The sequence below is a fragment of the Eumetopias jubatus genome, unplaced genomic scaffold, assembly GCF_037043125.1.
Source record: "Eumetopias jubatus isolate StellerSeaLion01/CBP00866 unplaced genomic scaffold, mEumJub1_p1.0 scaffold_2, whole genome shotgun sequence".
Taxonomy (NCBI): domain Eukaryota; kingdom Metazoa; phylum Chordata; class Mammalia; order Carnivora; family Otariidae; genus Eumetopias; species Eumetopias jubatus.
In genome coordinates, this window is record NW_028274808.1 from 69,267,627 (window position 1) to 69,288,699 (window position 21,073).

The 21,073-nt window shown below is 40.5% G+C and overlaps 1 protein-coding gene across 2 annotated transcripts in view; it reads right to left on the bottom strand.

Moving 5' to 3' along the window:
- The window catches only part of FNIP2 (folliculin interacting protein 2), a 136,548-nt gene extending 115,875 nt beyond the window's left edge, over positions 1-20,673 (bottom strand). For both annotated transcript variants that reach the window (XM_028104365.2, XM_028104363.2), the window contains exon 1: positions 20,544-20,673. In XM_028104365.2, the coding sequence (XP_027960166.1) occupies positions 20,544-20,656 (113 nt within the window). In that variant the 5' untranslated portion in view covers positions 20,657-20,673. The remainder of the gene's footprint in view (positions 1-20,543) is intronic.
- Between the last annotated feature and the right edge of the window lie 400 nt (positions 20,674-21,073).

Here is a 21,073-nt window from a genome sequence, read left to right on the forward strand (position 1 = left end):
GACATTATTTCCACCTGGAACACCCTACCATCAGGGGACCTGCCATGACTATGCTAGATGACTACCACCTCTCGAGTAGAAAAAAGTCTGTTACTTTCAGCAGGAAACTATTTTACTCTTACATAAAGTTTTTCCTTTTACATTGTTTTTTATTCTTGACTATAAAGACGGGGGGGGGGGGGGGCGGGGGAGTCAAGTGGCTTCTACGGCTACATTATAGCCACAGGCACACCTGATTGCCAACAAAAGCTGAATGCCGGGAAATCCTGTGATTTCCAGGGAGGCTGTGACAATTATTAGGTTAAATCCAGATTGTGGTCAACATCAATCAGGTGTTCCTCCTGAGCCTAGCCTGTTCTCTGTGGAACCCACTTTAACCTTTCTTAAAGAACACAGCAACTTTTCAAGAGGTCTGTCCTTACATACAGCCTCTTCTCTCACAGAATGAACTACACTAAGCAATAGAGTGTTACAACTCCAAGAGCTTCCATAAAGAAACCAAGGCTAAACTATCACCTCCCTCATCCTAAAATTACCCCCAACAAAATCTCCAAATAGGAGCGTATGGCCAGCTCTGTCAGTAGAGCACGCAACTCTTAATCTCAGGGTCATGAGTTCAAGCCCCACATTGGGTGTGGAGTCTACTTAAAATTTTTTGAAAATAAATAAAATTGTTTTTAAAAGCTTCAAATAAAAGCTTAAAAGGCCTTCACAAAAGGAAAGGAAAGCTGAAGTCAAATACATGAAACTTACCACATGAGGTAACAGAGCCTTACCTATTCATTTATTCAAACATTTCTCAAGTGCCTATATATGTGCCAGGGGCAACCCAAAGTGAAAGATACAAATATGGCCCATTCATCCCTAGACTTAAAGTAGAGTGGGAGAGTCATGCACAGGCAATTCCAGGCCAGCAGGATAGGGTGCAAAAGTGCAATGATGAGTATGAGAAAGAGCAGGTATATGTAGTGGCCAGGAGGGTCAGGGCACTTATCAGCACAGACTTCCAGCTATCAGCACTTACCAAGTACCAAGCACTCTTCTAACATAGCAAAAGCCAACCCATTTAAATCTCATAACCACACCAGGAGGTGGTTACTATTATTCCCAGTGTACCAGGGAGAAAACAGCAGTACGGGACAGAGCCGCTTGGTAACTTGTTCAAGATCTTACAGCTATAGGGGCACCTGGCTGGCTCGGTGGGTACAGCAGGCAACTCTTGATCTCGGGGTCGTGAGCTCAAGCCCCATGTTGGGTGTGCAGATTACTTAAAAAAATAATAAAATCTTAAAAAAAAAAAACTTATACCTATTAAGTGGTGGTGTCAGAACTAGAAACCCGAAGTCTGGTTCCAGAGTCCACGCCCACTCCTAACCACCACACTAGGTAGGAGTCAGTAGGTTAAGATGGAAGAGAGGAAGTAAGTTCCAGGCAAAGCGATCTTTATAAAGGGAAAGCTCTAAGTTGTTTGAGGAACTGAGACAAGTTCACTTTGGTGTTAAGACGTGTGAGGGGAAGAGCAAAGAGAAATGAGACAGGGCCGGCCATGTAAAGGAGTTTGGAGTTGATTTTTAAGATGTACATGTCACAGTTCGGAGCACCTCAATACCGGAAAAGGGCACAAATGTAATGAAAATAACACAAAGGTTCAGCACACAAAAGAATGCAGAATTATGATCATTAAAAATAAAAAAGATGAGGGATGCCTGGGTGGGTCAGTCAGTTAAGCATCTGCCTTTGGCTCAGGTCATGATCTCAGGGTCCTGGAATCCAGTTCCACATCAGGCTCTCTGCTCCATGAGGAGCCTGCTTCTCCCTCTGCCTGCCGCTTCCCCTGCTTGTGCGCTCTCTCTGACAAATAAATACATAAAATCTTTAGAAAAAAGAAAAAAAAGATGCCTTTTAGCTACAAATTCGTAGCAGCTTTTATTAAGTGCATAACAAGGGAACTTGCCATACAAGACTAAAAATTGGCTCAGGCCAACACTTCAGGTCTGTGTTCCAGATCTGGCCCTACCCACATGGGCAACTATCTTTGTGACCTTGGCCAGTGAGCCTGTTTTCTATTCTATAAAATAAAGACAACTGCTTTGGTAAATAAAACCCACGTAAATGTGAACTAATACAGTTAAGCCCAACTTAGTAATTACCCTTTCTCTGAAATACTGATCTTTAATACACAGCAGCACAGTTAACCATTATGCATCTTTCCCCCACAATTTTTAGACCAGAAAATCATGGGGGAAATTGGGTTAGGATGCCTAACTTTGGCATTCTAAACCTACAGTGTGGCTTCTTTCTGCTTTGAAACCATCACCACTACATTGCATGGGCTAAACAGATCTTTCTTTGCCTTTTCCTAGGAAAAGACATGATTCAATTAAGAGGATCTCCGGCTAATCCCATTCACGGGGCGGCGGGGGGAGTATTCCTCACTTTTTCAACATCTAAGTACAAGATCCTGCAACCCCTGACGGGCCCCCTCCCACACTCGGACTTCTGGGAGGGGAAGAGCAGTTACCTGGAGTCACAGGTGCTTCTGTCTCAGGGGTAAGATTCAAATCAAAGACTTGGGGAGCGAAAGGAACCTCAGGGCCTTGAAAAGCAACACTCAGAAAATAATCTCTCCCCCTGGTGTTTCCTCTCCCTATCCCACGAAGAAATTACCTCATCTAAGTAAATTAAAGTGGCAAATTAAAGGTATAGCATCATGAAGAAGAAATCACAAAGAAGGAAACCCCAGGAGATCAAAACTGCAATACCTTTGACTCTGGTTAATTTGTCACTACTTTTTTAGGAAACAGGGAGCAAGAAATCTCACAGAATAAAGGTTGCAGAGGGTGACTATCAGAACCTCTCCTCTTCCCTAAGCTGCATTCTTTGGAATATGATAAAAATCACTGTCAACTCTTATTACCATTTGAGAAGAGCCACATTTTATGGATGAAATAAATACTTTCAAGCCCTGGTTGATCCACTTACTTCAAAACTGATACCTACAAAATTCAAATAGGAGAAATGAACTTCTGATAGCCCACTGAAGTTGTAATAGTATATGATTTATGTACTAGTAAACTTAGGTTTAGGTTTTCTTTTTTTTTTTTAACCATGTCCATGAGAAACCAAAACAAGTATTCCTTTATTCATCTAAATCTCATTTGCCATTAACGTTTTCATTACGTGAACTGCATTAGTTCACAGGTATTTGGCCACTTGTTTTTTTGAGGATAAAAGAGTGTGAGGCCAGTAGGATATTTATCTTGGACAGAGAACTGGATTCGGACCAGAAGGTAAAAGTAGGAATAAACAAACATTTCTCTGGAAAAAGAAGTATAAACAGAGTGGTCTTTCGGTGATAGTTGTGAAGACTGAACTTAACATTTTTATAACTGATATGAGTGACAAGAGTGGCCAGGGATAGGGCCATCTTTATAAGTGGCACTAAACATTTTCACCAGGAAAATGCCCAACTACAGGGAACACACAGCAGATCTTTCAGGGTTCTTTGAACTAACAGATAAGTGCCAAATGAATTTTGGTTTGAGCAAAAGTCTGGTCAGTTGAGGTAAAGATGGTGGTCAAGCTATTCTTATGACAGAACAAAGCTCTAAAAAAAGTATATTCTTACTAGAATACATCATACATTTCTTGACAGTGAACCTCAGAAATCTAAACTGATCTATAGAGAAGAGTCTCTGAGGTTTAAAAAAATTACATCACTTGGTAACTGAAAAGAAATTACAAAAAGGGGGTAAACACAGTGAGAGGTATGAACAGGATAAACATACCTGCTGGTTAAATTCTGAAATACAGGCACTAAGAAATGTTCTTCAAAGAGGAAAGTTTATACAAAAGTTTAAAAAGGAATTCTAGATAACAATAAACCATATTTCTCTAAGAAGTGGTACTAGCTGATAATAAACAGGTTTAAATAAACATATTCCAATATTTACTGAGCTCCTATTAATGGACTCAGTGCTATGCTACACACTACAGGGACATCACATAATGTTCCTTGCACTTAAGGTATAATCTGGTAGTGCTCAGGTAATTAAGAAAAAAAAAAAAACAGCTAGTAGACTGCTATAAGTTCCATAAAAAAAGAAAAACACTAAGTTCAGGAGTTCAGAGGGCATGCACATTTGGGGCAATCCACAAAGACCATCAGAGGTAGCATCTGGACAGAGTTTGGAAATACAAACAGAATTTTGACAAAAGTAATTTTGGGGAAGGGAACAGAAAAAGAAAAGTCTAAGAGCAAAATATGGATCTCCGGGGCCCTCTGGCAAATACTGGCTTGCTATCTGCTCTGATAACCACTGCCTCATGAACAGCACTATTTGTGGAGTATCCACCTCAAATTCAGTAGGTGCAAAACCAAACGTATATACTCTCTTTTTTAATATACGTATTTTTAAGTAGGTTCCACACCCAGCGTGGAGCCCAACGTGGGCTTGAACTCAGGACCTGAGATCAAGAGCTGGTCTGAGATCAAGAGTCAGATGCTTAACCAACTGAGCCACCCAGGTGCCCCAGGAGAAATTACTTTTAAAAAAGTGAGTATAGGGGAGCCTGAGTGGCTCAGTTGGTTAAGCATCTGACTCTTGATCTCAGCCCAGGTCTTGATCTCAGGATCATGAGTTCAAGCTCAGCGTCAGGCTCCATGCTGGGTGTGGAGCCTTTAAAAAAAAAAAAAAAAAGGAAATTTCTTCTGATAGCTGTCCTATTTCCATTAATTATGCTTCCATTCTCCCAGGTTACTCAGGCTCAAAACCTTTAAGTTATTTTATACATTACTACCTCTTTTAAAAGGTTTTTTCTGTTTTGTTTTTTTAGTAACCTCTACATCCAACGTTAGGCTTGAACTCACAACCCTGAGATCAAGGGTTGCATGCTCCTCCAACTGAGCCGGCCAGGTGACCCGATTATTACTACTTTTTAAAAATTATTTATTCTCTTTGTTTACAATTCACTCTCTTTCATATCCAATCCAGTTTTTCCTCTAAAATACACCTCACATACCTCCATGCATACCAGTTAGGTCCCCAAGGAAACTACATTCAGAGAAAGCAGTGGAAGATATATAAACCCTTAATTACTTGCTAAGCTTTGATGCCAAATCTCAGCCTCAAATCCTAGTAAGCTGGACTGGGCCAGGCTCTGGAAGTGGATAGGACCAGATGAATTCCAGCTGTGAGGATTTCAGGCCAGCCAGAGCCTAAACCAATGTAGGTCAGATGACCTCCTCCTCTGCTCCTAAAGGTCACACAGGACCTAATCCAATGGTGAGGAAAAACCCTTACTGGGAATCCCAGCCAGCAAGAAAAAGAAAAGAAAAAAAGAAGAGAAATTTAAATACTACTTGCCCCAATGCACAGGGCAGAGTTGGTCAAGGCCTCATACCCCAAATATTTCTAGGACAGAAGGACAAGGGGAGTCTTCCAAACAGAGGGGTGGTAACTGATAGATTAACAATACTTTGGGATTTGTTTTGAAGGAGAGGAGAGACCCTGTTATTTTCTCCTTGAGGATAACTATGTACCTCCCCAACTAAAAATATCTCTGGGGTACTGGAGACCCACTGCCTTGCACATAAAGGTTTCTAAAATAAAGGAAAGGAGAACAGGTCTGACATTTTGGCAATACTTTAATCCAAGGGAAGTTACCTACTATGGTCTGCTGATTGGACCACAACAATTGGGACAATCAAGTGCTAATTATAACACAGTTCTGAAAAGAAGCTTCCTCTTAAACAGCTACTTAACATGCTAGTGGGTCTAGGCAACCTCAAGAGAACTCACGTTGCTACTGCTGTGTTAAACACAATATTGACTTTTAGGGTCCAAGCTGTAAAACTCAATACTCTCTGGAATAATCTAAAGAGCAGCACAGTAATCAGCTATAAGATCAAAGTCCAACACACCCTGGACTTGAACAAGATCGGAAGAAAGAAGACACAATGACAAACAAATTACAAAGTGTGAGTTTGTACCTACAGCAACTAGACTGCTTTTTAACAGCTTTATTGGGAACACGCAGAGGTTGCACACTTCTCTTGGCACATTATCTAAACTAGTACTCCATGCAATTATTAGGGGCAGTACTTAGCACTTCAGGAAGATGAGATTACTGGACAATTAAAAGTTTTTCCTTTTTCTAGCTTCTGAGGCAAGTGCCTCTCCCTCTTCCCCTTTCCCCCCTTTCCATTTGTTTAAAAAAAAAAAAAAAATCTGACTGGGCGCCTGGGTGGCTCAGTTGGTTAAGCGACTGTCTTCGGCTCAGGTCATGATCCTGGAGTCCCGGGATCGAGTCCCACATCAGGCTCCCTGCTCAGCAGGGAGTCTGCTTCTCCCTCTGACCCTCTTCCCTCTCGTGCTCTCTATCTCTCATTCTCTCTCTCTCAAATAAATAAATAAAATCTTTAAAAAAAAAATCTGACTATCATGAGTAACTGAGCTAGTCCTCAAACACAAACTCCTCTCTTTGGTGTAAGTCTGGAATTTTAGGACACAGCCAAAACGGGCTCTTCACAAATGTTTAGGAAACTAATCAATACAAGAAGCAGAACTATCAGGAAACTATTTAGAGATAAAAAGAGGTCCTGAGATATAAAAAGAGATAACTGGAGTTGGGGGGAGAGATGACTAGGCCAAACACAGAGGATTTTTAGGGCAGTGAATATACTGTGTGTGATATTATAAGGATGGATATGTGCCATTTTACATTTGCCCAAACTCATAGAATATAAAATACCAAGAGTGAACCCTAAGGAGTACTATAGACTTTGGGTGAATATAATGTGTCAACATAGGTTCATCCTTGGTAAAAAATGTACCACTCTGGTAAGTGATGATGATAATGAGGGAGGCTATGCGTGTGTGGGGGCAGGGCTGTATGAGAAATCTCTGTACCTCCCCCTCAATTTTATTTAAACCTGAAACTGCTCTAAACAACTAAAGTCTTTATTGAAACAAAACAAAAAAGACAAGACAAAACAGATAACTATATCTGTTTACCAAGTATGGATTCTGCCGCAGGCTAGGAAGAAAGCCATGAAGGTGGGAACATAATGTTACTGGCTTGTGATCATTTGTGGCTTCTCCTGATTGGAGATGAGAGGCCTGGGGTTGGGGACAGCAGGAAGACTAAGAAATACAGGTATGTTCTGCTTGCGGATATCATATACAGTAAAACTGCACTAACTTGGATCCCAGCACCAAAATTTAGGTCAAGGTACCTGTGCTGAGCAAGCTGCTTTACCAATCCATTACTCAAAATTGTAGTGACTCCCCAATGCCTTCAGAGAAGGAACTCCACTTTTTGATGAAGACAAGTGACTTGCCATTTCCCTACAATCTGGAGATGGCCAAGAGGTGGGATTAAGACAGAGAAGTAGCTGGAGAAGCTGGGGGGAGAAACAGTATTTAAGTTTCTGAGAGTTACAAGAGTTACCATTTATCCCATTTATTGAATGCCTAATAGGTGCCAAGCGCTTTAATGGCACAACTGACATATATTATCTTCAGTCTTCAGAACACCCTTGAAAGAAAAGAGACTTTACATCCATTTTACAGATGAAAAAAACTCAGGGAGGGTACCATGGCGTATGGCCTAAGTGGGGGAGCCAGGTTTGAACGCAAGAAATGCAGACCCTCAACAAAGTCCCTACTCTTTCCATTGACCCCTAAAGTATAGATTGAAGACCCCTCATCAACTCTTTGGGGTAACCTAAATTTAAACTTAAAATCAGGGATGCCTGGGTGGCTCAGTTGGTTAAGCGTCTACCTTCGGCTCAGGTTATGATCCCCGGGTCCTGGGATCAAGTCCCGCATCCAGCTCAGCTCCTTGTTCAGTGGGGAGCTTGCTTCTCCCTCTGCCTGCTGCTCCCCTGCTTGTGCTCTCTCTCTGTCTGACAAATAAATAAAATCTTTAAAATAAATAAACAAACTTAAAATTAATAATGTTTTCAAGGCCCTGCACAATCTGGTCCCAGTGGATCTTGTCTCACTGGAGCATTCTTATTTCCAAAAAAAACCAGTCCATTCATTAACCCAGGAACACATCTAAGATAAAACATCTTCATCCTCTTCTCTCTGAAGATATTGTCCCATCAGATTTGACCTGCTCTGTAAAGCCTCTCCTAACCAGCTCAGACTAAAGAGCCCTACTACTTGCTTTCATCTTAACCTGACACTGGATATATGGCCCTGGAGTCCATCGCTCTGTATTATCACTTAGCATCTATTGCTTGCACAATTAAAATGGGAAGCTCCCTAAAAATAATACTTAAGACTACATGTTTCCTTATAAACCCAACAGAATCTACCACAGAATCTTAATCTCAGTTCCCTCAATTATTAATCCTGCACAGTGCAGATACAGATCATATATTAGTAAAGAACTCACAGACGTGGGTTTGAATTCCCAGCATCACTAGCTAACCACTCAGTAATCCCAAGCAAGCCTCAACTTTTTCATCTATGAATTATTGTAACTTTATAATCTAGAAATTAGCTAATAAAAATACTTATCCTCAAAGGAGAACGATGAGACAAGGGTGAGATGATATAAGTAGAAGCAACTCAGAACAGTGCCCAGCACAAGGCAAAGTTTTATTTTCGACAAATATTAAAAGGGTCTCTTAAAATTCTTGAGAAGGAGCTTTAATAGGCATCTTAAAAGATTTCAAAGATGCCATTTACATACATATTATATGTCTCCACTAATTAACGAGGTTCGCAATATGAAAATATGTCTGTAAAACCATAAATGGCTATTTGCTTTATAAAAGAATTTGATTTTTTTCCCTAATTTTTATTTTTTGCCCACACAATTTTATAATTGTAAAGGATAATTTTTTAATGATCCTTAAAATTTAAGGACATTTACTCACAAGCTCATTACAGCATCTCTTGTATTTTTGTTTTCCTTTTTTATTCTATTACTGTTATATTACAAACTACTATGTTAACTGTATATTAATAATCATATAATCAATACATTAACACAACATGAATTATATTAAAATATTTGTGACTTGATTACATTAATAAGTCATAATCATTTAACCATCATACAAAACCCCATGCAACTAACATCACAATTTAGCCACTCTCCTGCTGTTAGACAGCTATTATGATTCTTTTTAGATTTTGTCATCATAATGATAATGTCTAAAGAACATCTCCACGGACTAAAGTTATTTTGCTTTTTTAAACACGTTCACGCAGAGAACTTTTTTTTGTAAATCACTGGGGGTCAAAAAAGGACAAGCACTATTATGTCTAGATAGCACTGCTGAATTGAATTACAAAAGAGCTTAAAACAATATGCACGGGCACTGGACTAGAGAAGTGATCAACGACTACCAAAGGGAGCTAAGGTCCGGGTGTCACCACCACCCCACCATCAGCACTGTTTATTTAGGGTACCTGAAATCATCTCCACTAAAGCAGCCACTGTTGTATGCTACTGGCAGGGGTATAAATAGGGGCAATATCTCGGAAGAGAAACGTGGCAGAAATTCCATCCCAGGTTCTCATCCTAGAAACATACTTGAGCTTATGCATAAGACCTTCTGACAAGCAGTTCACCATCTGCAACAAAAAAGCCTGGAAGCAATCTAAATATCCATCAATGGGGGACTAGTTGAAATTAGTGTGCTTGGCAGCACACTAAAGTTACCTGGGGAGGGTTTAATAAAGACAGACACGGAGGGCCCTAACCCAGACCAAATTCAATCTGGATCTCTGAGAGAGCAGTTCGGGTATTTAAATCTCTGTAGCTGACTTCAATGTCCAGCCAGATTTAAAAACACGGGGTTTAAGTAAAGTATTCACAGGGCACCTGGGTGGCTCAGTCGTTAAGCGTCTGCCTTCGGCTCAGGTCATGATCTCAGGCTCCTGGGACAGAGCCCCACGTCAGGCTCCCTGCTCCCCGGGGAGCCCACTTCACCCTCTCCCTCTCCCACTCCCGCTGCTTGTGCTCTCTCTCTCTGTGTCTCTCTGTCAAATAAATAAATAAAATCTTTTTTAAAAAAGTAAAGTATTCATACACGCATTTATTCAATGGAATATTAGGTATTAGCAAAATGCAGAACAGTATACAGGCAACTACCACTTTGTGTGAATGAAAGAGAATATTTTTTCCTTGTATTTGCATAGAATATTTCTGGAAGGATATAAAAGAAACTGTTATAATAATGATAGCCTTTGGGAAGAGAGATTGGGGTGTGAACTGAGAGGTTTGTATTTCAATGGATATCATTTTGTGTTGTTTTATTTTTTAATCCAGGTGCATTTAAAAATTCAGAAAAATTCAAATAATTCAAATTCATTCAAAAATCCAAATAATGTTGAACAATATAAAATCATAATTTATGGACGCCTGGGTGGCTCAGTTGGTTAAGCGACTGCCTTCGGCTTAGGTCATGATCCTGGAGTCCCGGGATCGAGTCCCACATCCCTGCTGAGCAGGGAGTCTGCTTCTCCCTCTGAACCTCTTCCCTCTCATGCTCTCTATCTCTCATTCTCTCTCTCTCAAATAAATAAATAAAACCTTTAAAAAAATTTAAAAAATAAAATAAAATAATAATTTATAGACAATTTTTCAGGAACATATGGCACTAAGAAATGTACAGTATCCCACAGCAGGGGCCAGGTAGCAAGCAATGTTCATAGGGTCTCTGTAGAGACCCACAATATGTGGAAAGAACCAAGTGGCTACCAGGGGTCCTTCTTTGCCCTTTGGGCAGAGATGGTACTTCTTGCTCTGCTACCTCCTTCTGCCCTAGCAACTAACTTATTCAGTGTACCATTCTAAAGCAAACAGTCACTGCCTGTTACGCTTGGTCAAAATGTTTACTCATAGTTCACTTCCTCACACACTGCAGGTCATCTTTATATGTTAGTCTGGGTTTTACGCTTCTTAAAGAACATGTCAGATTTGTAACCCATTTTTAAGTTAGTTTCTCAAGTGGAAAGCAGAGATGATTCCATATCTTCTCTGAAGTACCGACTTCACGTAACATGCAAACACGGTCTCTGCAGGGTTCAGAGGACCACTATTGTTTTTATAATTAAGTGTGCTCTATCTTAAATTTGAAAAAAACCAATGAGCTAACTGCATTGTATAATGTATTACAGGTTTACCAAGCCATACAAGAATTAAAATAAATCTAAAAAGTATAGAACAGAGTTTTACATTTATCAACACAGCTAATAAATTGAGAGGTTCACACTGTTTAAATACTTTTTCAACAGGTTACTGTTGAAATAGCTGTGGGATTTGATAACTGGGTCTCAGATATATTACTTAGGTGTCTTTTTTAGTTTAGTTGTGGGGGAAGGTTTTTGTTGTTGTTGTTGTTGTTTTGAAGAGGAGACAGTTCCCTTTAGAATATTTATCCTATGATTTTGATACCAGAAAATCTTTCATTATAATTAATGGAAAGAAAGAAATTGAGTTGTGTAAAATAAGATTCCTTTAAGCAATGCCACAATGCATACCAGAAACATCAAGAAAGGAAGTTCCCTATATAAAAAGCATTAATATTTCAAGAGATCAGATTCTGGAATACCAGAGAATCTTTTAAAACTCTAAAATTCATTCATCCATTCATTCATTCAACAGGTATTTATTAAATGCAACTTCCTGCCAAGCACTGCATTAAGCACTATAGACACAATGACAGGACTGGATTCAGAACTCGCACATCAATGCTCTAACCATAACATCTACATTTCCTTGTTTCATTCAATTATTTTCAGATATATGCTTTAAAATGGGAAATTTAAAAGATTTTATTATTTCTCAATCATATTTTATAAAAGACCTTGAGGAAATGAGGATAATTAATTAAGAGCTAACTGGTAACACACATTTTTTTTTTCCTATAATCCTAATGGTTTCAAATATAAGAAAAAAGAAAATGTCCAGTCTTCTGGATATACCAGGGAGAGAGAGTTGGCAGTATGAAGTATTAATAAGGTGTTAAAGGCAGAACAGATTAGTCTGGTTATTTTGTTCCTTCTTCCTAACACATCTTAAATCAACACCTGTTTCATCTCTCGAGGAATGTGCAGGTTAACATCTAACTTGTCTTCAACTTGTGAAGAAATAGAGTTGCCATGACAACCGAATGAAAAGTTTAGTTAGCAGAATTTATCCAATGAAATGCAAGAATCTGCTCGATGGCATTTAACTGATACATGCGTACTTGTAAGCAAATTCTATTTTTCTGTTTGTCAAACTATCAAAGTAAATGTTAACCTATTCTCTGGAACATTTCATGGATAAAATATTAAACATACACACACACACACACCTTTTTGTTAGAGTGGGCGACAAATAAAATTTGAACAATAACCGTTTGACCATTAAATCTTGGCAGGGCTGCATTTAATATTACAGGATCTTAAGTAGACCTAAATTAAGGAAAAGCAGACACTTGTAAGTTTATTTCTTATTATGTTAAATTGTCAAGTAAATTCATGTACATGTTTAATTTCTACTTATAGCTATCACACAATGCAACCTAGGGGATATTCAAATACCTGAACTATCAATTTTTTTAGAAAAATATTTCCATCAAAAACACACAGAGTGTAGGCTATTTACATATACTGCATAATCATTAACTTCCAACATGTAACTAACCTTACTGGAAACTAGACTAAAGTCCTCACCAGATATGTGGGTTCTCAATCTGTCCCCCTCAGTTTCGGGGGGATAAATTTCTACTGCACCTGTGCCTACTCTCATGTTGGGTTGCATGAACTGGTTGTCATTTTCAATTAGGTAACAGTGGATAATCAAACACCGGTGATCACTCATTTACAGATGTATTATGACAAATACAGAAGTGCTCTTACTTATGATTAAAAAAAAAAGTCAGATGTAGTGATAAAATCACCTTCATAAAGCAGGATACATATCTCTTTATAACACTATGCTGGGCACAAACTCTAGAGTATAATCTATAAATTAAGCAAAAGTACAGGGACAAATAACTAGAAAAATATTCTAAATATACATAAATGAAAGTCATACAGTTAAAGAGAGAGGAATGTGATAATCAGAGACGCAGGTTATCCATGCTAATACTAAAATCTTACGCAACACAAGGAACACTCTGCTATACAACACTTACCCACAACGTTACAGTATTAATAGCGACATTTATTGCATTTCATATATTGCATTATTTTGGCACAAACAGAAAGCGCAATAAGAAAAAAAATACGTAGCATGGTGTGTGAGAAGGCGCACAGTCCTTTTCAGAAGTCCATTATAAAGGCAGCCGGACAGACTCTGGCTAAACACAAGTGGGATGCCAGCCCCTCTCCTTCCATCCCCATCCCACCCTCCCATTCAAGCGCTGGTTACAGAAGTGCCTGTGTGACCCTGAGAAGTGAGTCATGGATGTTCCATTTACAGATGGGGTGGAGTTGAGGGAAATCACTATTACATGCCCAGTTAGCTGGAAAAGTCCATCCTGTTTTTCCTCTTTTACATAATAATCATTTTTCACAAACCTGAGATAAAGAATACTCGGTAAGTAGGAACTCACCAAATATTTCAGCACTCGGATGCAAAAGGGAAAGACTTACTTTTACAGCCAAGGACATGACCTCATAGTGCAGGCCTAACAATTCACACTAGGCAAGGGACTTGTACAATCAGGATAAAACATTTGTTCCTTTTCGCCCACACCAAGAAAAACAGTGGCTGGAGAAATAAGCACAGTGCCAGTTCCCAAATCAGATTCACCCACCAGGAGTTCACACAGACAGCCAAAGCATTTCATGAGTGCAAAGGCAATCTTTTACAACTTCCTTTGCCTAGGAAACAAAACAGCCAAGTGGCTTCCTTAAGCTGACCTCACAAGTAAACCATGAGAAACACAACCTAAAGCCACAATGACAAAAATCAATGCTCTCTTCAGATCTATACTCTGTGCATTAAAACACCACATGCCTGGCCCATCTCTCGATACCACCTACTAAGCCAAATGACAATGTGTAACATGATCAATACACATTTCAGAACTCAAAATCATCATACATATCTTAGCTTTAAAAATCTCTATTCCAAGCCCCTTAATTTCTCCAAGTTCTCCCAAAATCTAAAAGGTTGTGACACTTTTTCTAAACATATTTCAAATAAATCTTAATTAGATCTCTCTTGGTCACCAACTGAAGACCCACATGCAGCTCCTAATCTGGTGCTCTGAGCCATGATAAAGATTACAGTGGGCTCTGAAGCGTGGGGGAAGCAGTGACCCTTCCCAACTAGTAAAAATTTTGCCTACTACTATCAATATCACCAATTAAATTGGCCTCCTAAAGCTCGTAATGAACTTAGGTGTTAAGCACATTAAAATTCACAGCATATTACGTTTAATAACAGGAATTACCAGTTATTCTAATGAAGAGGAAAATTTCTATAAAGAGTTTTTATTCAAATCAGGTTTCTCCACAAATATTATCCCTACCCTGTCCACCTCCCCCTCACAGCGTAGAGTACTCCAAAGACTATTTAACATTTAAAATAATTTAAACCACAAAATCCACACAAATTCATCAGAGCAAAATCCAAAATACCAACAAAAAATAATACATAAAAGAGTAAAATTAAGGGGGGCCTGGGTGGCTCAGTCATTAAGCATCTGCCTTCAGCTCAGGTCATGATCCCAGGGTCCTGGGATGAAGTCCCGCATCGCATCGGGCTCCCTGCTCCGCGGGAAGCATGCTTCTCCCTCTCCCTCTGCTGCTCCTCCTGCTTGTGTTCTTTCTCTCACTGTGTCTCTCTGTCAAATAAATAAATAAGATCTTGGGCGCCTGGGTGGCTCAGTTGGTTAAGCGACTGCCTTCGGCTCAGGTCATGATCCTGGAGTCCCGGGATCGAGTCCCACATCGGGCTCCCTGATCAGCAGGGAGTCTGCTTCTCCCTCTGACCCTCTTCCCTCTCGTGCTCTCTATCTCTCATTCTCTCTCAAATAAATAAATAAAAATCTTTAAAAAATAAATAAATAAATAAATAAATAAGATCTTTAAAATGAAAGAAAGAAAGGAAAGAAAGGAAAGAAAGAAAAAGAAAGAAAATGGTTTCAACAGTGTACAGTGCTCTCTCTCTTTCATATATGCATAATCAATCACACTCCTATTTTTAAAAACTAATCATGTAAGTTTGTATCTTGCTTTTACTTTTTCTATCGAGAACTCCTTTCTGTGTGTGTGTGTGTATATATACACCTATGTGTATGTATATGCACATGCGTGCATGTATATATGAATACACACATGCACGCGTGCACACACACACATAAAATAATGATTTGGCTGCTACAAAGTATCATCCATTGTGCAACGGGTATCATTTTGCTTAACAATATTTCCCCCTTCAGCTAAATAAGATTTTTTTCTTGATAAGAAAAATAGCATATAATTCTGAAAAACAAATACACCACACTCCTAAAACTATTCCTGAACTCCCAGTCACTTCTATCCAGGTCTGAGTTACAGCCTGCTGGGTATCTTAGCACTCCTCTAAAAACTTAAGGCCTCTATTTCACCACTGACAACGTCAAAGTTTAAAAAATAAGTAAATAAATAAAAACATATCACTTCAGTTCTGTCTCAAGTCTCTGAAAAATGGTTCAATTTTAATGAAGCCCCAATGTGACTAGTACTGAACTCCATGACTTAAAAGCCTCTTGGTAATACTTTAAAATCATTTTGCACTGCATTAGATTCTTTTGAAAAGATTTTCAAACTCATTGTATTACCTCCTTACCACCTATGTAACCCTATGACATAGGACGGTGCTGTGACTTTACAAACAACAAAACAGAGAACCAAAGAAATGAAGAGACTTGTTCAGGCCCATGTCGACATGGTGACTGAGGCAGGACTAAATCAAAAGTCTCCTCAATTTGTCTTCCACGTGCTTTTAACAGAACTCACAGCATTAGCTGCAACAGTCCCTTCTTTACCTCTGCCAAAAAACTCTAATAACCCCCCACGGTGTACGGCATGTTTCAGGACAAGGAGGTATGATATAATGAGTATGCCAATAAATCCAAAACCATAGGCAAGGAAACCTCCAGGAAGACTTTTAGAAAGTAGAAAAAAAAGAAATCAAAACTGCTATTTATGTCACATGTGTCACACATCTGATGCTACAGGCATTAAAAATGAGTGTAGTGAAACTACACTGTTTTTTCTCCAGAATATTCTCCCTACTTCAGAAAAATCTCATTAGAAATGGGCACGTCCTGGGAGCTGGCAGTGGGAGGGGAGAAAGCACTTCTGTGTAATTTCCCTCTGTCCAAGGGACTAATTTATACTCCTACCCTCAGTCACAGGAAGCATAAGAACAGTGAGTTCTTAATGCTGTACCTAATGGAAAGATTTACTCTTTATCATTGTTTCAATTATCTTCTTGTTATAGTTTCCAATGTGTACTTTGCTGTTTATTCATCTTGGTAAATAATCTGTTATCCTTTAGATTACAAACTCCAATGCAGGACCATGTGTCCTACCTTGATATGTACAGGTGGAGCACAAAGCCACAAGCACATGGGCATCAGATGCTATCTGATAACAATGATAAGTAGATTAAGTTATACTTACACTAACCCTGTAACAGAGTACTTCAATTTGTTCTAACAGAACAAGGTGAATTAGTACTAACTAGGCCATTCCGCCTTAGATATTCAGGACTGGAGGGAGGGGAGAAGGAATGGAATCTACTTCTAGCCTTTATGCAGCTAGCTACCAAGCAGCTGGAATGCTTCTACTTACTCATATCCCAGGTGATATATAAGCTTACTCACTTCATCTAACTGATCCAAAATAAAGTATTTGATTACCTCTGATCCTTTCACCTCCCTGTCGCATATATATTTTATTCCTTTATTTGACAGAGAGAGACACAGCGAGAGAGGGAACACAAGCAGGGGGAGTGGGAGAGGGAGAAGCAGGCTTCCCGCTGAGCAAGGAGCCCGATGCGGGACTCGATCCCAGGACCCTGGAATCATGACCTGAGCCGAAGGCAGACGCTTAACGACTGAGCCACCCAGGCGCCCCTTGCATATATATTTTAAATGAAGACTGGTCCACTAATTTAACAGAGACATTAAAAAAAAAAAAAAACACCATAAGATAAAACCTCAAACTTGAACCAGACATGCAAGTCAATGGGCATACCTTGGCTTTTTAAAAATTCCTATGTGAACATGCTGACCTCAAGTCCAAGGCAACCAGGAACCCAATTTTACTTCTGACTTGAGCCACTAGACAAATCACCTCTTTTTGTTCTACTTTATCCTTCTAGAGCAAAGCGTTGTTCAAATATATATTTATGTATCAGCTAATTAAAAGTGAAAGTATTCTGAAGACCAGCAAAGAGAGATTACTCTCAAATTTCAAGACCATGATAGAATTTTATAACTTTAGAGCTTACACTTCACAAACACCATAATCATATACTGTGCCTAACTACTTCTTCCAAACATGTAAAATCGATCTCTTTTGATTTCTTTTGTTTTCCTAGAAGTCTCTTTCCTCAAAGCAATGAAAGGGCTTTTGTTGAGATCCCAAACAAAATACACTAAAGAAGGAATCTTGACTGTGATGTTCTCTTTTTAGATGGAACACCAGAAAGCATGAAGATCTGCAAACGACCTAGGAGATAAGCTACTTATATTGAACAAAAAAAGGCCTCTCTAATCAACTATAGTATGTGAAAACCGGAGGAGTGAGAGGGAACAGTAAGAAACCGAGGGAAGTGCCCAAGAGTAAACAGAGTAACATAGAGGGCAAAACTTGACCAAAGGCTAAACTTCAGAGAACTGGAGAAAAGTTTAAAATAACTAGTGAAAGTCCATCACAGAAAGAGAGGAGATATAAAAAGGCTTTCACAAACTCTAAAACAAACATATATATATATATATATATATATATATATATATGGGGGTATACATGTATATCCATATATTATATATATATTTATAAAATATATAGAAAGTTGGATCTTATTTTTACTTAGGCTTTTCTCCAAAATATATGTTAATATATGCTACAAAACTGCTCAAAAACTCTGATTCCTCAGGAGACTTTCATTCCCAACATCCACAAATTATGTGCTGTATTTAAATGCACTGAAAAATATAAATTCACTTTAGGAATACTAGATTTTTAACCTAAGGGTTTTACTTTAACTTCTCAAAATCTATTCAACTATGAAGTGGGTTCCTAAGGGCAGCTAATCCCCTGTATAAGGCACCCACTTCCCCAAAAAGCACATGCCAGCTTCTATCTGGTAAAACCTGGATGAAATGAAGCACAAGGGCAAGAAAAGGAAATTTTCTAGGAGACTTTTCCCAGGAGAGCTACATTGCACCTGAGTTAGACTAGGTGGAGAGAGCAGGAGGAAAGACTTGCTTGGGTACCCTTTGTTGATCTGGTGTGCACTGGTTGACTTGTCCCCACCTTCCTGGGTCTTCACAGACATGTGCTAGTTCACTTCTTTTTCCATGGTGACCCCTAACAGGGCCACTGCTAAAGGGCCTCAGCAAGTGAAATGTTCAACTGACAGCTCCAATTCTCCCACTCTACCTCAAAAAACTTGAAGAAAATCCTAACGAGGTCAAGGGAAAAAAAAAAAAAACAGTCCTTGGCATACTTTTGTGTTCTTCATTATACACCAATGGGATGTCAGGACATTATACTGAAAACATTCCCACAAAGTGGGAATCAATTGCCCTAATATGGCCAAGCCCTAAATATAGCCACATTTTTTTTTGTTCAAAATACACTCAATTAAACTTGTGGATGGAGGAAATGGTGGTGGGCAACTGGGCAGAGAGCACAGGAAACAATGACAGTTAACTCCACTATCTCCACCAGCATTAAAATGGCTTTAAATGTCCTTGACAAGGGCTGCCAAAGTAAAGGCACCAGTAACACACATGCCCTTTTTTCTCCAGGCTTTGTTCCCTTGATCAAGTCTGGTTTACTGGGAGGGAAGAGAAGAAATTCCACACCCTGGGTCTGAAGTAATTCTACCATTCTGAGAAGGGATGCAACATCACTAGTACTCAAAGCAGTGAAAGGAATAGGATTCCCTACTAAAATTATAAGGATCCAGTTAGTCTAAAGGAAACCTGAGACTTTAACTAGGGTAGTTTAAAGTCCTCACAATTTACCTTCCAAACACCACCACACCCATACACACCCACACACACCTCACAAACACAAAATACGGATATTTAATGTTCACATAAGCAGTGAGGAAATATGTTTTAAATGAATGGAATTCAAGAAAAGCAAAATCTAGACTATAAAACTTAATCCAAAATTTATTCAAAGTTTCACTTCGAACTTTTAAAAGGTTTATTATACTGGTTCTGGACTTGTTCAATAATAAACTATTTTTGCAAGACATTCTGGCCAAAAAATGTGTAGCACTGTGTCACAGTTGGAAGTAGATACTCAATTTAAAAATTTGCTGAATAAAACTGTTAAAAGTACATAAATAAAACTTCTCAACATATGTGTGCTGAAAGACAACATAGGACATCTTAAGTCACCTTCTAAAAGTTAGCTCTTGAAAGGAGAGTAACATTGAGATTTCAAAGACTGGATTCTATGATCAAACTGCTTGGGTCAAAACACAGGCTCTGCCACTTACTGCGGTGGATCTTGGGCATGTTGGTTAAGTTCTCTGTGACTTTAAGTTTTCTCATCTGTAAAATGGGAGTTGTAATAGCACCTACCTCACAGGGTTGTTAAAGAAAAAAATGAAAGAAATCAACATAAACCATTTAAGTTGGTAAACGCTCAATAAATACTAGCAATTATTATTCAAAGGTGTGTGTTCACAAGGTCGGATCTATTAAATATATGCATGAGCGTTGTTAAATTAAAAACTCAACCATTTGATAAAAGCATCTTACTCCCCTTTTCCATACATCAGGCGGTCAACCTTCAAAATGATGTGGCAATTACATACTTTCATTCATCCGTCTGAGGGCCTGTCATATACGGCAAGAAAGAAGAAAGATGCCTTTTTCGTGACTGTTGCTCCTTCCTAACTTCTAAATACTGTCACGTACACAATAGGTTGGAGCTGCCCTCAAAATGACAGCTCACAGCTTTGCAGCGCCCGCAGAGGCGCCCAGGCGGCTCTGGCTGGAAGGGGCTCACCCCAATCCACGGCCAATCCCCCATCTCCACAGCCAAGCAAGCGCACACCTTGGGAATCCCAAGGAACACAAGAGAACTCTGCAAGGAGGAAGGGACCCTGAGTAGTGGGGAAAGGAGGGAGGAAGGAAGGGAAGGGAGCAAAGGACCCTCCCGGCCAAAGAGGTTTCGGAGCCACGCTCGGATCAGGCGCGTCCACGATGACAAGCCCGGGACCCGGTGCCGGCGATGGGCTGCGACGTCCCGAGCGGCCCACTCCCTTCTCCTTCCCTCCCCCGGCCGGCACGGAAGCCAACTCCGGTCCCGCTCCGGTCTCGCCTCCCGGCGCCCCCTCACCTAAACGCGGGTCCTTCCTTGGAAGCCCTGCCCTGGGCAGACGCCGACGCGGAGCTGCCGCCGCTGCCGCTGCCCTTTTTGTTAAAGAGCTTCTGGAGCAGGGTCGGGGCCATGATGCTGCCGCCGCCGCTGCAGCTCCGGCCGTGGCGCTCGGGGGGCCGGCAGCTCAGCGCGCAGCCGGGGGCGGCGGCCGCGGCGGCGGCTGGGCCATCGCGGCGGCGGCGGCGGCGGCGGCGGCGGCGGCGGCGGCGGCGGCGGCGGCGGCGGCGCGGCCGCCCAGCCTTGTGGGAGCGAGGGGCCGCTGCGGCTGAGTAACTCTGCTCGGCGTCGGGGCCGCCGGAGGCCGGTCATATGACTGAGCCGGCCCGCCGCCGCCGCCTCGCGCGCTGACAGTTATCTCCTGCGGGAGGAGCCCGCAGCCCCACGGCAGCGGCGGCGGCGGCGGCGGCGGCGGCGCGGGAGGAGCGCGGCCGCCCGGGCGGCGGCCATTGGCCCGGCGGCCGCCCGCCCCGGGCTCACGTAACCCCGGC